This window comes from Rhinoderma darwinii, chromosome 5, assembly GCF_050947455.1.
Source record: "Rhinoderma darwinii isolate aRhiDar2 chromosome 5, aRhiDar2.hap1, whole genome shotgun sequence".
NCBI lineage: Eukaryota > Metazoa > Chordata > Amphibia > Anura > Rhinodermatidae > Rhinoderma > Rhinoderma darwinii.
In genome coordinates, this window is record NC_134691.1 from 84,332,461 (window position 1) to 84,351,592 (window position 19,132).

Sequence of the window (19,132 nt, forward strand, 5' to 3'; positions counted from 1 at the left end):
TATAGTGCCACACAGCCCCCTGTAGATTCTGCCACACAGACCCCTGTAGATTGCGCCACACACAGCCCTCCCCTTGTAAATAGTGCCATACAGCCCCCCTAGTAGATAGTGCCACAGATCCCCCCTTAGTAATGCCACACAACCCTTGTATATAATACCACACAGCCCCCTCCCTTGTAGATAGTGCCACACACAGAGCCCTGTAGATTGCACCACACCCCCTAACCCTTGTAAAGTGCCATACAGCCCCACTAGAAGATAGTGCCACACAGCCCCCCTTGTATAGTGCCACACAGCCCTGCTTGTATATAGTTCCACCCTTCTCCCCCTTGTATATAATGCCACCCTGCTCCCCCCTTGTATATAGTGCCACCCAGCTCTCCCTTGTATATAGTGCCACCCTGCTCCCCCTGTATATAGTGCCATCCTGCTCCCCCCTTGTATATAGTACCACCCTGCTCCACCCTTTGCATATAGTGCCACCCTGCTCCCCCTTGTATGTAGTGCCACCCTGCTCCCCCTTGTATGTAGTGCCACCCTGCTCCCCTTGTATATAGTGCCACCCTGCTCCCCCCTTGTAGATAGTGCCACCCTGCTCCCCCCTTGTAGATAGTGCCACCCTGCTCCCCCTCCTTGTAGATAGTGCCACCCTGCTCCCCCCATGCATATGCCAGCCTGCTCCCCCCCTTGTATATAGTGCCAGCCTGCTCCCTTGTATATACCACCCTGCTCCCACCTTGTATATAGTGCCACCCTGCTCCCCACCTGTAGGTTGCCACACAGCTCCCCCCCCCCCCCCACAAAAATACATAATATATTCTACTTACCTTGCCCCGTAACTGACAGAGTGCTTCACATCCTCTGGGGCGGTAATCATGCGCAGACCAGTGTGATGCAGGGACGTCATCACGCTGGCCTGCGAAGGGAGTCTTCCCAGCGCCTATAGTAATCAATTGTATCTGTGTCCTGAGGATGCAGATACAATTGAATGTGGCTGTCGCTAGCAACGGGGCCCCTTCCGGTGCTAGCGACGCAACCAAGCATGAGGGGGCCCGTGCTGCCTGTCCCTTAAATGTTACCAGGCATGGGGGTCCGTGTCGGCAGGCGGCACGGGCCCCCTCATGTCGCGGGCCCCGTAGAAGCCGCTATGGCTGCTACAGCAGTAGTTACGCCACTGCAGTATTGGGTCTCTTTCACACAGCAGTATTTTGATCAGTATTTTGATCAGTATTTGGAAGCCAAAACCAAGAGTTGGTCTGAAACATAGAAGACATGTAAATCTTTCCATTACACTTTTTCTGTTTATTTTCCACTCCTGGTTTTGGCTTCCAAATACTAATGCAAAATACTGACCAGCCTACCGCCATGTGAAAGAGACCTAAGATTGAGTTCAAAAGTAGATGTTTTCCACCACGGAATTAGCAGCGAATCCGTGTCAAAATCTGCATGTGTCACATGAAGAACTTGCATTGCAAATAATGAAATCCAGTGAAAATCAGCAACATAAAAAAAGCATCCCTCAAATCTGCAAAGGAAATATCTGTTATGTATTGTCCATTTGTTAAGTATTTACGGTACAGAATCCACACCGAAAATCTGCCATGTCTGAACGTGACCCTACAAGCGTGTCCTATATGGCTACTTCCCACTGTGTTTTATAATGCCCATCTTTTCAGGGATATGATAATACACATAATCCACTGTTTTCTCCTTTTGAACCTATCTTTAAAAGAAGAGCACATTGCACCATGAAATATTTCTCTGAATCTTTGGAGTTTCATGATCTTTTGCTCCTCTTGAGTGAATGTGGCAGACAATGTATGTAGACACTGATGAGGACCACAGTCCTGCGCTGGTAATGGACTATGTGACTGTGGACTGTCCAATGAGCAGCTCAGATGCAGTTCTCGCCGCCTATAGGATCAGGATCACGTAGCGGATTAATGATACATAGCGCGCTGTCAGTGGACGCAGCACCCACGTGTGGACGGATTGATGTGAGAGCCCCTCCCCCGAAAGTAGTATTAGTAGCGCAGCTCGCTGTGCGTTGGATACACCCTGGACGCATCATGCCATCCCCCATACCTGTGGAGCGGTTCCTGCCCCGCGAGCTGTCACCGTCCATAGACCTGCGCCCTTGCAGCAGTCCTCTGGAGGTCAGCCGCTGCAAGCCCGGCTCCTTTCTCACCACAGCCCGCTCGCCGCGCCTGACTGTTCCCCGGCTTCCCCCCCGCCTGGCCTGGTGCAGCATTGACTGGGATCAGGTGCGAGTTCTGGAGCCGCTGGGTTCTGGGGGCTTCGGCGCCGTCTACCGGGCCACTTACCGCGGCCAAACAGTAGCGCTGAAGAAGGTGAAGCGCTGCACGAAGAACCGCCTGGCCTCCCGGCAGAGCTTCTGGGCCGAGCTGAATGCAGCCTGTCTCCGGCACCCGCATGTGGTGCGCGTCCTGGCCGCCAGTGCCGGCTGCCCCGGGGAACCGGGCAGCCCTGGTACTATTATCATGGAGTACGCTGGGAGCTGCACCCTGCACCAACGCATCTACGGCCGCGGCCCCGCGCTAGGGAAGGATTGCTGTGTGCGCTATGGCCGGCACGTCGCTGACGGACTGTTCTTCCTGCACCGGGGAGGAGTGGTGCACCTGGACCTAAAGCCAGCTAACGTGCTACTCGCCCCTGGAGACCTCTGCAAGATCGGGGACTTCGGCTGCTCGCAACGGCTGCGGGACGGAGAGGATGGTGAGGATCCGTGCTGCACCCAGCTCCGCCACCTGGGGGGCACCTACACCCACCGGGCCCCTGAGCTGCTCCGTGGGGAGCCCGTCACGGTGAAGGCGGACATCTACTCGTATGCTGTGACTGTGTGGCAGATGGTGACACGGGAGCTGCCGTACACCGGGGACCGCCAGTGTGTGCTCTATGCCGTGGTTGCCTATGACCTGCGGCCGGAGATCGGACAGGTGTTCAGTGGTACTGAGGCCGGCAGGGCCCTCGGGGACATAGTGCAAAGCTGCTGGGTACCCCGGCCAGAGGACAGGCCCAGCGCTGAAGAGATCCTGCAGAGACTGGACGCAGAGGACTGCTCCACGTCCTCTGTGCTGCCGGGAAGGGACTGCTCCATGGAACCTGGATTAGCGCGTAGTACCCGTCAGCCTGTAGCCACGTCCTACACATGACACAACACACCGCTGTGAGGGTTGATACACGTGTTGTCTCTTAAAGGGAAACTACACCTAATGTCTTCTCTCAATGTAGCTGACTGCAATCTATTCATCCATCTCAGGCTGAGAGATGCTGACTGTAGTAGTCTTCATGAAGGCCAGAAATCGAACTGCCCCTGTGATTTAGTTCTGGTTACCTCCTATTAGTAACTCTCTACTTAAGGTTGGGACCATAGGGTGAGTGGTCCTTTAATTCCTGACTTGTGATAACCTGAGTGACTATTGGGCCAGCAGGGGAGCCTGGACTGTCCACGATCATGGTGATCAGTGTCCTTCACAGTTGTGGTGTCACCTATAAGACAGTGGCTTGGTTACCTCATGTTTGGATACTTTTTATGTTTTGTGTGTTTTTTTTTTTTTTTTATGTCTGCTAGAACTTTCCAAGATGGTTTTCATGTTTCAGTAATGTGGTCTGAATAACTGTGCACAGGATGCTATATCCCAAGGTCAAGGAAATCGTGCTGATAAATACAATGTTCGTTTGATCGGCGACTGTCACGTGATGTTAAAGGGGAACTCCCACGTTCAGTATACAAATAAAGGTGTTGTCCAGTCTTCTATGAAATAAATATGAATTGTGTAATCTAAAGTTCAGCAATTTTCGGGCAGTTGCTTATAACAAAAAGGCACACCCTCTAATATTGCCCACCACTCCACTGGTTCCCCTGCAAGTCTGTTTGCTAAAGCGATTGGCTGCAATGGTCACATGTCTTTGCTTCAATATAAACACAGACTGGCAAGGTACCATAGGAGTGACAGGTGTGTTTTGTTTTTTTAATTAGTTACCCGTTTTGGCCCAGCCCTCCTAACTAAAAGCCCTTTACAACCATTCTGCCCTAGTCTTGTTTATTCAGCTGAGGATTGGCTACAATGTATCAATCCAGGAAAGGAGCGAATCTGCTGACACTCAGGTTTTTCTAGACGGATATATTGTAACAAAACCCTCAGCTGTGTGAGCAGGGCTATGTTTAGGGTGTGTTCACATCAGCATTAGGTTCTGTCGGACCTCTTATTTTGAGGAACCCATCAATTGAAAGGCAAACAGAAACCATAGCTTCCGTTTACATTACCATTGATTTTAATGGTAATGCTTTCGTTGCTAATAGTTTGTTGTTTTGGCGGAATCAATAGCGCTGTTTCCGCCAAAAAGCAGAAACCTTACGGAACGGAGACAAACAGAAACCGTTCGCAACAGAAGCATTATCATTGAAGTCAATGGTAATGCAAACGGAAGCTATGGTTTCCGTTTGCCTTTCCATTGATGGGTTCCTCCGACAGAAAGGTCTGAAGGAATCCATGAACAGACACCGAACGATGATGTGAATAGGCGCTTAGATGGGGTTTAGTGAATGTAGAAAATGCCTGTTTATGTCCGCGAATAGAGATCTTCAAAATGGTAAGAGATTGACACCCAATATAATAATTATGCTTTATTTACAAAAAAGTGATGACTTAAAGGAATATTCCACTTTCAGCAAATGTAACTTTTTGTATAAAAATTCATAGCCATTTTCAATGTGCTTTCTGTATGCCTCAGTTTTCAAGATCTCTGCTTCTTATTAAGTAGGAGAAATGTAAAGGGTTACTCTGCCGGTAATGGTTGATATGATGTATGTAAATCAGGATCAAAGTGAACAGATTTTCACACTTCAATTTCTAAATGTTAAACAACGACCTAATGAGAGAATACTATTATAGTTTGATGTTGCATCTTCTTTAAACAGGTTGTCCAGTTTCATCAAATTAATTTTTTTTTGCACGGCTTCAAGATCTCTGCTTGTTGTTGTTCAGTAGGGACATTCATTGTTTACTTCCAGTGGATAAAATTCTGTCCATGGTCATGTGATGGGGGCACAGGCGCACGTCTCGTTACAGTATGTATCAGATGTGTCTTCTAACTATCCCAGCACCTGTGCCCCATCACATGACCATGTACAGAATTGTATCCACTGGAAGTAAACCATGAATCTTCCTACTGAATAACAGCAAGCAGAGATCTTGAAACCGTGAAAAAATATTTGCTGAAACTGGACAACCCATTCAAGATGTAACATCAAGCTATAATCCGTCCTCGAGACATTGTTTCAGAATCAAAAATAGAAGTGTGAATCTCTCTCCTTTGGTGACATGGGAAAAAGTATTGACAGTCCCTTTTTAATGGGTTTCTAAACCCGTTTCTATGACCGTATGCCGCCAGAGTCCCAGCTGTGACCCGTGAAAAGGTAGGACATGTTCCATTTCTCGGCGAGTCGGGTCCATTTTCACTGACCCAATTCACCCACTAAAGTGAATGGGTCCGTGAAAAACGTCCCGAGTGGCACCTGTCATGTACAAAGAGGCTAAGGATGCTTTAATTACCCCCCCCCCCCCCTCCCCAAAAAACGTTACTAATATTGGGTCATCAGGCCTCATCTTGACGACACTGGCTGCTGAGGGGGATGTTTGTGTATTGTTCCTGGATGAGGGATCAGTACGTCGATCTCTATAGCTGTATCTAATGTCCATGAGGGATGCAAGTAGAATAGAACTTTTCAAAAATAGTGACTGTTGGCGCTGTAGTATATGTTTACGCAATGGTTAACAAGTTAAAGGGGTTCTCCACCTTCTGACAACTGATGACCTAACCACCGGATCTGACATCCAGACCCAGCACTGTTAAGCCGCTCGGGTGGCCTGCGAGCACCGGATGTTGTGGCACGTAATGCTATGTACAGAGCCCGGAAGTAGTTAGCTCCGTACATTGCATAGGGGCCGTGCTGCAGGTCTGCACCTATTCACTTGAATAGGAGCAGAGCTGCAGCTCGGCTGCTATTCTGTGGCCGGAGCTAACTACTTCCAGCTTGTACGTCCGGTGCACTGAGGCAATGGACCAGCTGATCTGTGAGGGACCCGGGTGTCAGACCCCACAGATAATGTACCGATGACCTATCCGGTGGATAGGTCATCAGTTGTCAGAAGCTGGAAAACCCCTTTAAGTTGTTCCTTATCGGTCGCCATAACCTCTGTCCAAGTGCGGCCTTCACAGTGTGATCACTTTTGGTAACTAAATGCTAATGTCCGGTCTTTATGGATAGTTTACTTTGAACATTTTAATAGTTAGTGGCCATTGTAGTAAGGGAATAGGTGTGACATTGACAAAAATGAGATCGAATTGAAGTAGGAAAACTTTTCTTCAACCTGGAAAAAGTGTGGACAGGAACACTCCCCATAGATCTGGTCTTTTACAAGGCATGGGGCTGCACATGTTAAATACACTGGGCCTACACTTGGGACGCTGCGTTCTCAGTTTAGGTTTATTAATAAAACCATTGTCTCACTATGAACGGTCTTACGGTGATAACAACCCCACCAAATGGCACCGGCCTTCTAATTGCAGACATCTTGGTTGAATGTATGGTCTGTTCTGACATCATAAGTGAAAAGACTTTCCTGTTTTTTCAGTTAAAGCCTCGTTTACAACTGCGTTGGAGGCCTCCGTTGCAGATCTGGCCGAGATTACCGGAGACCATAGCGCAGCATGCTGCGCTATGGTCTTTAGGTAAAATCACGGCCACGCCAACGGAACCTATTAAAGTCCGTGGGTTCCGCCGGCGGTGTCCGTTGTATAACCGAACCGTTGCTTCCATTATTCCCTTGTTCTGCTCCTCTGACTGTGCAGAAGAATGAAACCTACTAATGCAGGTGTGAACTCCGCCTAAGATGTTTGTTTGTCATTTGATGGACTCTACAGTATTTACAAAAAAGTGTCTTGTGGCTGTTTGTTATAGGAGTTGAAATTAGAAGTTGTATTCCATGTTTGTGGTTTAGTCAATGGAAAGGCTACAGGTTTATAAATTATTAGCATTTTGTATGTATGAGACCTGAAAGTACACTATAGTAATCTATTACATCGAATTAGTTCTATTTATTCTGCTTAGGATGACTACTATTGCTTATATATAGGGGAGTAGGAGTGTGTTGTACTAGGTCAGCCGTCCATAGACCAGAATTGTGGTTGTGTGATACGTTCTTTTTACTGGCTGAGTAGGTCACAGCAAGCTTAGGTCTCAGCATTGTGTGGTATTGAAATCTTGCACCTGTAATCTACGCAGCTAGCCAATAAGGTGTACTACAATAGTGGGAAATTGCGTTTCTAATAATCCTTTAATGTACACCTATTAACTAAAGTGTTCACTTTTAGGCTGGGTTTTCGCGTCACGGTCAAATGCATTTTTTTGCAATTTGATTGTGACGTGTGATTGCCTTTAGAAGCTGGAATGGTTCGATGAGCGCTGGCGCAGGTAAACCAAATTACCTACAGCAGCTCTTCCTGGTGCCATCAACAAAACAAGTGTCTTTTTATATGGTTTCTATACTGTTTTTATAAGGGTGACCGTACATAATGCAGCTGAGCTGCCTGTAGTTGCCGCACCGCAACCCCACACACTTTTTACTGCGAATTGATACGGTTTTGCGATACGGTTATTGGCTGTGCAGCAAGTACAGGTGAAGCGCATACAAACAATGTTCTTTAGCTGTACTTGCCAGTGGCAGAAACCACATCTCAAAACCGCAAAAAATTGTGGTTAACCATTTAGTGTATTCACGTGCCACCCTAAGGGCCTTAGGCACATTATGACCACATTCTTTTCAATCTATTGACACAATACATGTACATACTGCGTTCTGCTGATGACATCAAGGAGAGCAGCCGCAGGGAATTTTAACTTTGAGCCTGCTCATCCTATTAGCCGAATTTTTCCTTATGTGATGGCTCATTTTTAGGACATCATGAAGCGACACTTAAAGTGTTTACGGTGTTTGTTCGCAACCAAACATGGTGAGTTTTGCGATCATGTGAATGTAAAAAAATAAAAGACAAAATAACAAAAAAAAGCCTTGTGTCCATGTTTGTAATTGACTCGACCAGCAATAATTTATTTGAATGTGAACAAAAAGTTGGAATCTTTTATATACGTATACTTTTTATAATAAATGATTTTGTCGATTTCTGTCTTGTGTTTTTTTTTTTTTGTTTTTTTTTTAAAGGCTCATTTTCATTCTGCATAGAAGATAAAGTAAAAAAAAAAATGAAATTAAATACCTCCTTTTTCAACTTGCAATCAAAAGTATTTTATATTGTCCCTCTATGGCTGGGTTTACTAATCGTGTATTAATTGCTGAATCGACATGGAAATTCTACAACAAAGTACGCAGGGGCGTAACTAGGAAAGACTGGGCCCCATAGCAAACTTTTGACTGGGGCCCCCCCTCCCCTGGGTGTCACACAAACCCCCCCCCCCCTTGTAGATAGTGCCTTCTTTACAAACCCCCCCTTTTGATAACGCCATACAGCCCCCCTGTAGATAATTACATACAGCCCCCTTTTGTAGATAGCGCCATACAGCCCCCTCTGTAGATATCTACAGAGGGGGCTGTATGGGGCTATCTACGGGGGGGGGGGCTGTAGGGAACGCCACACAGCGTTGTCGTCCCGTCCCCCCCCCCCCTGTAGGGAACGCCATACAGCGTCGTCCCGTCCCCCCCCCCCTGTAGTGAACGCCATACAGCGTCGTCCGTCCCCCCCCCCCCCCCTGTGGGGAACACCATACAGCGTCGTCGTCGTCTCCCCCCCACCCTGTGGGGAATGCCATACAGCGTCCGCCGTCGTCCCGTCCCCCCCCCCCCCCCTGTGGGGAACGCCATACAGCGTCGTCCCCCCCCTGTGGGGAACGCCATACAGCGTCGTCGTCCCGTCCCCCCCCCCCCCAAAAAAAATGCGACCTACAGTGTGTCCTAATAAAAGACATGTATCCACAGGATAGGGGATACATGTGTGATCGCTGGCAGCGATAGGGAGAACGGGGGACTTAAAGTCCCCCAAGTTCTCCATGACTAACCTCTGACTTCCGGCGTCTGTGTCGGCAGCTCACTAAAAATGAAAGGAGCGCTGGTCACGCATGCGCACAAGCGGGACCGGCGCTCCATTCATTTCTCCGGAGCTGCCGACACAGACCCCGGAAGTCTGAGGTTTGTGATGGAGAACTTCAGGGGACTTTCAGTCCCCCGTTCTCCCTATTGCTGGCAGCTATCACACATGTATCCCCTATCCTGTGGATAGGGGATATGTCTTTTGTTTAATGGCAGAGCGGGGAGATTCCTCCCTGCTCTGCCGTACTGTTCAGTAGCGTCCTGCTGTAGCAGCCATAGTGGCTGCTAGCGGAGCCTGCGGCCATGGTGGGGGCCCGTGCCCCCTCATGCCGCGGGCCCCGTAGCAGCCGCTACTGCTGCTACGGCGGTAGTTACGCCACTGAAAGTACGGTACAATGTAAGTGGTGTTTAACAAACCTTATTCCCTTAAAAGATCTGCTGTAGGTTTTGTTAGGCTTCGTTCACATCTGCGTCAAGGCTCCGTTCTGACATTACGTCTGTTGCAGTCAGGGTTCCATTCTGACCGAAAGCTCAAATGAAAGCCATAGGTTTCCGTTTGCATTACCATTGATTTCAATGGTGACTGATCCGGTGCAAATGGTTTTTGTTTCCCTTGTGCAAGAGTCATGTCGCTTTGATGGAATGAATAGCGTAGTCGACTACGGTATTCCGTCAACAACAGAACCCTTGCACAACGGAGAAAACTGAAACCATTTGCACTGCAACAGACGGAATGTCAGAACGGAGCCCTGATGCAGATGTGAACAAAGCCTAACACATGGGTTTTGTTGCGGGTTTCTGTGCTGGTACAACAGCTTAATATTTATGGGCTTTGTATCTGTACGCTGCAGTACGCGGTATCCGTAGCTCTCATAAAATTGAATGGGAGTTGCAGAAAAGTGTAGATCAGAAAACCCTTAGAATTAAAGCAGTCTAGAAGTATCGTATTTATGAATCCGTTTTTTATGCCATGTAATATGGAATTGATTTTCCAAATACACTAACCCTTTAAGGACAAATTTTTTTCGGTTTGCATTCTGGCGGTTGTAAAGTGTTTTTTTTTTTTTTGTTTCTTTTTTGATCGACAGTTGTATGAGGCCTTTTTTTTTGCAAGCAGAGTTGTACTTTATAGGTTCCATTTTTTTGTTACATATGTAATATCTTAATATTTAGGAAACAATGTGAAGAAAATTTCATTCCAATGACTTTTTTTTTTTAATTAAGTTTATTACAAATTATGCTTTTTATTGTACAGGTTGTGGGGATACCTCCTGTATTGTGTCTTAAGACTTACACTTTATTAACTAAAATCTATAAAATATATTTTATTCTGTTCTGGTTACTGACTTTTTTTCACATTTTAACTCACGGTAAAGTGCCCATGTGATCGCTTGTCATGTTTCATTAAACAATTAGGCCTCCTGTGTCCATGGTCCGTGACTACTGCACGGACGGGAGGAATGTCATCCGGGTGCTGTCCGCAATCACTGACCGGGCACACACAAAGTGCATTCATTTCAATGAGCCTGGACTATGGTCGTGAGCATTGTCCCATAGGTTAGCATGTGTTATATACTATCTGCAATTGCGGATAGTATACGGCTGCAAATGCACGGTTGCGTGCATGAGGCCTAAGATGACACACTAGTATATTTTGATGATGGTGATCTAAATAAAGGTTGTCCTTTTTATTATGAGGAGAGCTTTTGTTCGATTCTAGGACAGGAGTTCACAAGAAGGTGATGGACAGTTGACACATGGTAGAGATCTGTTTTATGGAGAAATGCAAGGTGGTCATAAAGAGAGATGTCCAAACAGTTTAGCAGTGATCAAAGCTTGCACAATGGAAAAGAAATGAAAGAATGACCTCAAAGTGACCTAGGGTCATGCACTCCAAGAAAGCAAGTTCCACTTATTATTCAAATAGCTGATAACTCAATGTAAAAATACTAAAACCGTTGTAATGCAGTTGTATGGACATGAAGAAAAGTATAGCAATACGCTTAGTAAGTCAAACCTACAGACAAAATAATAATTATGGGACCTCGATGCTATGTGATAATCTATTCCAGCTTTTAAAATATCCGCATAACCTCATGCACTATTAGCCCTTCCTGGTATCCTTCACCAATGCTAGATGCCCTCTAGGCACTTACGGTGTAATTCTTCCAAAAAATGTGGTATCAATTATATATTCTAAGGGATCATAGAGGCCCTGGGAACATATCGCGTTTACTGAGGTGAGTTATGGTGTTAGATGGAAACATTCATTGTATAATACAAGAGAGACCTACAGCATGAAGTCGTATTTATTTTTTTATCTTGGTCCAGTTTCTAGTTCTGGCTCTTACAGTCGTCAGTCTGACTAGTTGTGTATATCGTATAAAGTTCCTGAAGTTGGCATTTCTGACTGAGACCGCCCAATGCATGCTTCCTTATAGTGACCTTTTACTGACCTTAGTCTTGACCTAAGGAAACATTATTCTCTCTGGAGGAAGCACGTTGTTTACGGACCCCCGATACCTTTTAAGTTTTCTACTTCCTGAACTCAACTGCCCAATTTAGCTGGTGCCATGAAATGAATGAATGCAAGTTCTGTTTACTTCCATTCTAAATTCTAGCACGTAGTTTGACGTAATGTATTACCCTAGTGCTTGCAAATCGTATCAAGTGTTCCTCAATCCCATCTTCAGGTGCTGCTAAATTGTATATGTGACGTCCAATTTATAATATAAATTGCTTTAATTAGCGGTGGGCATAACCCAATATTTAGCCCGTTAATGACCACCCGCTGGTGTTTTTACGTCGGTCACGAACTGCCTTTTCACGGCACTGCAGCAAAATAAAGCCGCGCCACCGGAAGCAGTAAAAGCTCCCTAGAGGTAGCTGAGCTCCCAACAGACCTGCTTGAGTGGGTAAGAATGAAATCCGTATCCACCTGCCAGTTTAACCCCTCAGATGCAGCGGTAAATAGCGACCGCTGCATCTCAGTGGCTAAATCGGACGGTAAATCCTCTCTCCTTATTCTTTTGGATCTCTCTGCAGCCTTTGACACTGTAGACCACAAACTCCTACTTAACATGCTCCACTCTATTGGCCTCCAGGACGCGGCTCTCTCTTGGTTTTCCTCCTATCTCTCTGACCGCTCATTCAGTGTGTCATTTGCTGGTTCCACTTCTTCTCCTCTTCCCCTTGCTATCGGGGTTCCTCAGGGATCAGTCCTAGGTCCGCTGCTCTTTTCTCTCTACACAGCTCCTATTGGACAAACCATCAGCAGATTTGGCTTCCAGTACCATCTCTACGCTGATGACACCCAATTATATACCTCTTCCCGTGACATCACCCCTGCTCTAATACAGAACACCAGTGATTGTCTGTCCGCTGTCTCTAACATCATGTCCTCTCTCAATCTGAAACTGAATCTCTCTAAAACTGAGCTCCTTGTGTTCCCACCATCTACTAACCTCCCAAAACCTGATGTCTCCATCTCAGTGTGTGGCACTATCATCACTCCTAAGCAGCACGCCCGCTGTCTCGGGGTTATTTTTGACTCAGATCTTTCCTTTACTCCTCACATACAATCACTTTCACGCTCCTGTCATTTTCACCTCAAAAACATCTCCAGAATCCGCTCTTTTCTTACGGAGGAAACCGCCAAAACTCTCATTGTTGCTCTGATTCACTCTCGTCTTGACTACTGTAACTCATTACTAGTCGGTCTTCCCCTCACCAAACTCTCCCCTCTCCAATCTATCCTCAATGCAGCAGCCAGGCTCATCTTTATGACCAACCGCTACACCAACGCCTCTAATCTGTGGCAGTCACTGCACTGGTTGCCCATCCCCTTCCGAATAAAATTCAAACTTATTACTCTCACCCACAAAGCTCTCCACAGTACTGCACCTCCTTACATCTCCTCCCTCATCTCTGTCTACCACCCTACTCGGGCTCTACGTTCTGCCAACGACCTTAGATTAAAATCCTCCATAATCTGAACCTCCCACTCCCGTCTCCAGGATTTCTCTCGTGCTGCACCCGTCCTCTGGAATGCGCTACCCCAGACAATCCGATTAGTTCCCAATATCCACAGTTTTAAACGTGCCCTGAAAACACATCTATTTAGACAGGCCTATAACATTCCCTAATCTGACTCCTTTCCATGGCCCTCCTTTTAGATTAGTCATCAGAATAAGATTCCCTCACACTCCTTCTCTTCATGTCCGTCATACACGGATACTGGCTGGTGACCGGCTCATGCAGCTTTATGTCACCACCGCATGTGTATAAAAATGGCCGGACCATTGTACAGAACAAACACTATTACACTTTGTGTCTCCCTTATGTCCTCATAGATTGTAAACTCTTGCGAGCAGGGTCCTCACTCCCCAGGTTTGAATTGTAAATGAACTTTGTCACTATGTAATGTCTGATATTGTTTGTTTCATGTCCCCTCTAAATTGTAAAGTGCTGCGTAATATGTTGGCGCTATATAAATAAAGATTATTATTATTATCTCAGTAGTTTTAGAGGGGGGGGGTGATCCCTCTTTTTCCATTGTCACACCTGTGATGCGATCGTGGGGTGCCGATGGCTTTTATGGCTGCCAGGGGGCCTAACAGAGGACCCCAGGTGTGCCTTTATTGAACGCCTGCTGAACAGATGCCAGTCCGTTTTATACTGACAGGCAATAATACACTGTAATACAGAAGTATTGCAGTGTATTATAAGGGTATGTTCACACTGAGTGTTTGCAGATGTTTTTCAGTCCGTAAACGTCCCGAAAAAATTGATGAAAACTCGGAAGCAGAACGCCTCCAAACTTCTGCCCATTGATTTCAATGGGAAAAACGGCGTTCTGTTCCGACGGGGCGTTGTTTACGTGACTGTTTTTCAAAATGGCCGCGTAAAAAAACTGCCGCGAAAAAAGTGCCTGTCACTTCAGCCGTTTTTGGAGCCATTTTTCAAAGGCTCTATAGAAAAACAGCTCCAAAAACGGCCGTGAAAAACGTGAGTTTGATTAAAAGATGTCTGAAAATCAGGAGCTGTATTCCCTTGATAACCGCTCCGTATTTTCAGACATTTTTTATTTTGTGTGTGTACATACCCTAAGGGCGAATTTACACGAGCGTGTGCGTTTTGCGCACGCAAAAAATGCGGCATTTTGCGTGCGCAAAAGGCACTTAACAGCTCTGTGTGTCATGTTCATATGGTGCGCGGCTGCGTGCTTTTCACGCAGCCGCCATCATTATGACACTCCGTTTGGATGTTTGTAAACAGAAAAGCACGTGGTGCTCTTCTGTTTACATTCATTTTTTTACTGATGTTGCACGAATAACGCGCGTCCCACGGAAGTGCTTCCGTGTGGCGCGCGTGATTTTCACGCACCCATTGACTTCAATGGGTGCGTGATGCGCGAAAAATGCAGAAATATAGAACCTGTCGTGAGTTTTACGCAGCAGACTCGCGCTGCGCAAAAATCACGGACAGTCTGCACTGCCCCATAGACTTGCATAGGTCCGTGCGACCCGCGTGAAAATCACGCGGGTTGCACGGACGTAAATCACATTCGTGTAAATCCGCCCTAAAAGCGATCAAATGATTGCATAGTAAAGTCCCCTAGTGGGGCTAAAAAAAAAATTTTAATAACGTTTTTAGAATAAATAAGAATCTCAAGTAAAAGAAAATATAAAACCCACTTTTTCCCGTTACAAAATGCTTTATTATGAAAAAAGTTACACACCTTTTGGTATCTGCGCGTACATAACGACCCCAACTATAATACTATTACATTATTTAACCAGTGCGGTGAACGCCGTAAAGATTTAAATATAAAACAATGGCAGAATCGCTGTTTCTGTTCATCCTGCCTTCAAAAAGCCTGTATGTTGTAATGACCGGGGGGTAGGGAAACGGACAAGTGAGCCCTAATCTACCCGACACTCTGTCCCTGCCTACTTGCAACGACCCGCTCTAGGCGACGGGGTACAACTGGGCGGCGGTCCCTGCACTCAGTAAGTGCACGACAAACATACAAGGGAATACAAGCAAGGGAAAGGGGCAGTTGCCCACGGCAACACCGTGAGCAACCAGAGTGGTGAACGAGCCGAGTCAAGCCAGGAGTGTGCGAGGTACCAAACGAAGAGCAGAAGAGTAGTCAGTAAGCCAGGGTCAGTATGGAGCAGGAACAAAATAGAAGGAGCTGTAGCTGGGCCAGGAAACCACACGAAAAAGAATAACAAGCAAGGAGGAACAGGAAATGCAGGTATAAATAGACAGAGGGCGGGAGCTAGCTGAGTCTGGCCAGGCTGCGATAGGCTCTCCCACTCCTAAGCCTGCCAGCCTGAGTGGTGGAAGCTGGAGTCAGTCTCAGGGATGTAGATTCAGGTGCAGACTGATTAATTAAGGGAGTTAACCCCGAAGCTGTGCCTGGCAGATCCTTTACATATGTACTCCAAAATAGTAAGGCTGGGTTCACACGAGCACATTAACGTTCGTAATGGACGGACGTATTTCGGCCGGAAGTCCCGGACCGAATTCAGTGCAGGGAGCCGGGCTCCTAGCATCATAGTTATGTACGATGCTAGGAGTCCCTGCCTCTCTGCAGGACAACTGTCCCGTACTGTAATCATGTTTTCAGTACGGGACAGTAGTTCCACGGAGAGGCAGGGACTCCTAGCGTCGTACATAACTACGGACGTTAATGTGCTCGTGTGAACACAGCCTAACACTTAGGCTGGGTTCACACACACTATTTACGGACGTAATTCTGGCGTTTTAGCCCCGAATTATGTCCGAAAATGCGTCTCATAAGCGTCGGCAAACATCTGCCCATTCATTAGAATGGGTCTTACGATATTCTATGCCGACGGTCATTTTTTTTACGCGCCGCTGTCAAAAGGTGGCGCGTAAAAAAGACGCCCGCGTCAAATAAGTGCCTGTCACTTCTTCAGACGTTAATGGAGCCGTTTTCCATGGACTCCATGGAAAAACAGCTCCAATTACGTCCGTAATGGACGCAGCGAAAGACGCCTGCACATGCCATTACGGCTGAAATTACGGTGCTGTTTTCTCTTGAAAACAGCTCCGTAATTTCAGCCGTAACGGAGGCTGCCGTGTGAACATACCCTAAAAACTACAAGTCGTCCTGCAAAAAAAGCCCTCATACAGCTATGTCAGCAGAAAAATAAAAAAGCTATGGCTCTTCATATATGGAGACGCAAAAACATATAATTTTGAAAAAAAAAGTTTCTACTGTGTAAAAGTAGTAAAGCATAAAACAATTATATAAATTTAGTATCGCCACAATCGTAACGACCCGCTGAATAAAGTTATTTATAAGACACGGTAAACGGCATGAAATTAAGATGCAAAATTGCTGGGGGGTATTTCCTCCTTCCCCCCGCCGCCCCTCAATTTTTTTTTTTTATGTACCCCAAAATGGTGCTATTAACCCCTTCCTGCTTTGGCCACTTTTGACCTTCCTGATAGCGCCTCATTTTTCAAATCTGACATGTTTAAATTTATGTGGTAATAACTTCGGAATACTTTTACCTATCCAAGCGATTCTGAGATTGTTTTCACGTGACACATTGGACTTTATGTTACTGCCAAAATTTGCTCTACTACATTTAGTATTTAATTGTGAAAAATTAGCATTTTTCTAACTTTAAAAGTATCTGCTTGAAAGTTAGGCAGTTATATCACACAAAATTGTTGCTAATTAACATCCCCCGTATGTCTACTTTTAGATTGGCATCATTTTTAAACATCCTTTTATTTTTCTAGGACGTTACAAGGCTTAGAACTTTAGCATCAATTTCTCACATTTTCAAGAAAATTTCAAAAGGCTATTTTTTTCAGGGACCAGGTCAGATGTGAAGTGGCTTTTAGGGCCTTATATATTAGAAACCACCAATAAGTCACCCCATTTTAAAAACTTCACCCCTCAAAGTATTCAAAACAGCATTTAGAATGTTCCTTTAACCCTTTAGACGTTTCACAGGAATTAAAGCAAGGTAGAGGTGAAACTTTTTTCAGAAATTCATTTTTAATCAATTTTTTTTTGTAACACAGAAGGTTTTACCAGAGAAACGCAACTCGATATTTATTGCACAGATTCTGCAGTTTTTAGTAATATCCCACATGTGGTCCTAGTGTGCTTATGGACTGAAACACCGGCCTCAGAAGCAAAGGAAAACCTAGTGGATTTTAGACCTCCTTTTTATTAGAATATATTTTAGGCACCACGTCGGGTTTGAAGGGCTCTTGCAGTGGAAAAACAGTAAAATTCCCAAAAGTGGCCCCATTTGGGAAATTACACCCCTCAAGGAAATTATCTAGGGGTATAGTCAGCATTTTGACCCTACAGGTTTATTGCAGAAATTATTGGAAGTTGGCCATGAAAGTGAAAATCTACATTCTTTCAAAGAAATAGTAGGTTTAGCTAATTGTTTTTCTCATTTCCACAAGGACTAAAGGAGAAAAAGCTGTACGACATTTGTAAAGCAATTTCTCCCGAGTACGGCAATACCACATATGTGGTCATAAACGGCTTTTTAGGCGCAGGGCTCAGAAGGGAAGGAGCGCCATTTTGCTTTTGGAGTGCAGATTTTGCTAGATTGGTTTCTGGTCGCTATGTAGCATTTGCAAAGCACCTGTGGGACCAAAATGGTGGAAACACCCCAGGAGTGACCATATTTTGGAAACTACACCCTTCAAGGTATTCACCTAGGGGTGTAGTGAGCATGTCAACCCCACAGGTGTTTGCAACATCGAGTGCACACTAATTTCTGCAGAGTGAAAATGTGATTTTTTTTATTTTCCCATAAATATGCCAATATGTGGTGCCGAGCTTGTGCCACCATAACAAGGCAACTCTCTAATTATTATGCTTCTGGTTTTAGAATCACCCTACATGGGGCTTTATTCTTTTGCCTGGACATTTGACAGGGCTCAGGAGTGAAAGAGTACCATGCAAAATTGAGGCCTAATTTGGCAACTTACAAAGTATTGGTTCACAATTGCAGAGGCTCTGATGTGAAAAAATAAAATAAACCCCTGAGACGTGACCCCATTTTGGAAACTACACTCCTCAAGGCATTTATTAAGGGGTATAGTGAGCATTTTCAACCCACATGTCTTTTCCATAATTGATTGCGCTGCGGATGGTGCAAAGTAAAAATGTACATTTTTCCCCAGATATGCCATTGCAGTGGGAAATATGTCGTGCCCAGCTTATTTCACTGGAGACACACACCCCAAAAATTGTTAAAAGGGTTCTCCCGGGTATGGCGGTGCCATATATGTGGAAGTAAACTGCTGTTTGGGCACACTGTAGGTCTCAGAAGGGAGGGAGCGCCATTTGGCTTTTGAAGCGTAGATTTTGCTTGGTAGTAGTTTTGTTTGGAGTTTTACTGGTATTTCAGTTTATAATGTGGGGATACATGTAAGCTGGGCAGAGTACATCAGGGGCATAGTCAAGGGGTATAATAATGGGGTAAACAATAAAATAATCCATAGATATGTGTTACGCTGTGACACAATCCTTTCTGCACCGGCCGGTGTCGCACTGATAAATGGTCCTTACTTATTCCCGTTTTGGTCCACACTCTGCACCTTTGCAGTTTAGTAAATTTTTCGCTGGGAAGTATTGTCCTGGTATATTGCGGGCACCCTCTCTTCCAGCAGATATGTTTGGGCACTACCCTTCCTTGTTCCCTAATTTTAGGGCCTCGATAAATCGCGTCTTGAAACAGAAGAAAATGTTCCCCTCGTGCGTGCAAAACCGCATATTTTTATTTCCTGACTTATTGTAACCTTAACTAATTTTATTTTTTCATATACATAGTGGTATGAGGGCTTTTTTTTTTTTTTTGCAGGACGAGCTGTAGTTATTATTGGTACCATTATGGCGTACATGCGACTTTTTGATCACTTCTTATCCTATTTTTTCGGAGGTAAGGTGACAAAAAAACACCAATTGTGGCATAGTTTTTTTAGGGTTT

At 45.5% G+C, this 19,132-nt stretch overlaps 1 protein-coding gene across 1 annotated transcript; it reads left to right on the plus strand.

The window, feature by feature from the left end:
* Window positions 1–2,001: 2,001 nt before the first annotated feature.
* Window positions 2,002–8,153, plus strand: MOS (MOS proto-oncogene, serine/threonine kinase). The gene has a single exon (XM_075826223.1). It carries the CDS (start codon window positions 2,070–2,072, stop codon window positions 3,171–3,173), a length of 1,104 nt encoding a protein of 367 aa, XP_075682338.1. The 5' UTR covers window positions 2,002–2,069; the 3' UTR covers window positions 3,174–8,153.
* Window positions 8,154–19,132: the final 10,979 nt, after the last annotated feature.

Coding starts and splice junctions, on each gene's coding strand:
- MOS (XM_075826223.1), top strand. CDS start 2,070: ATGCCATCCCCCATACCTGTGGAGCGGTTCCTGCCCCGCGAGCTGTCA.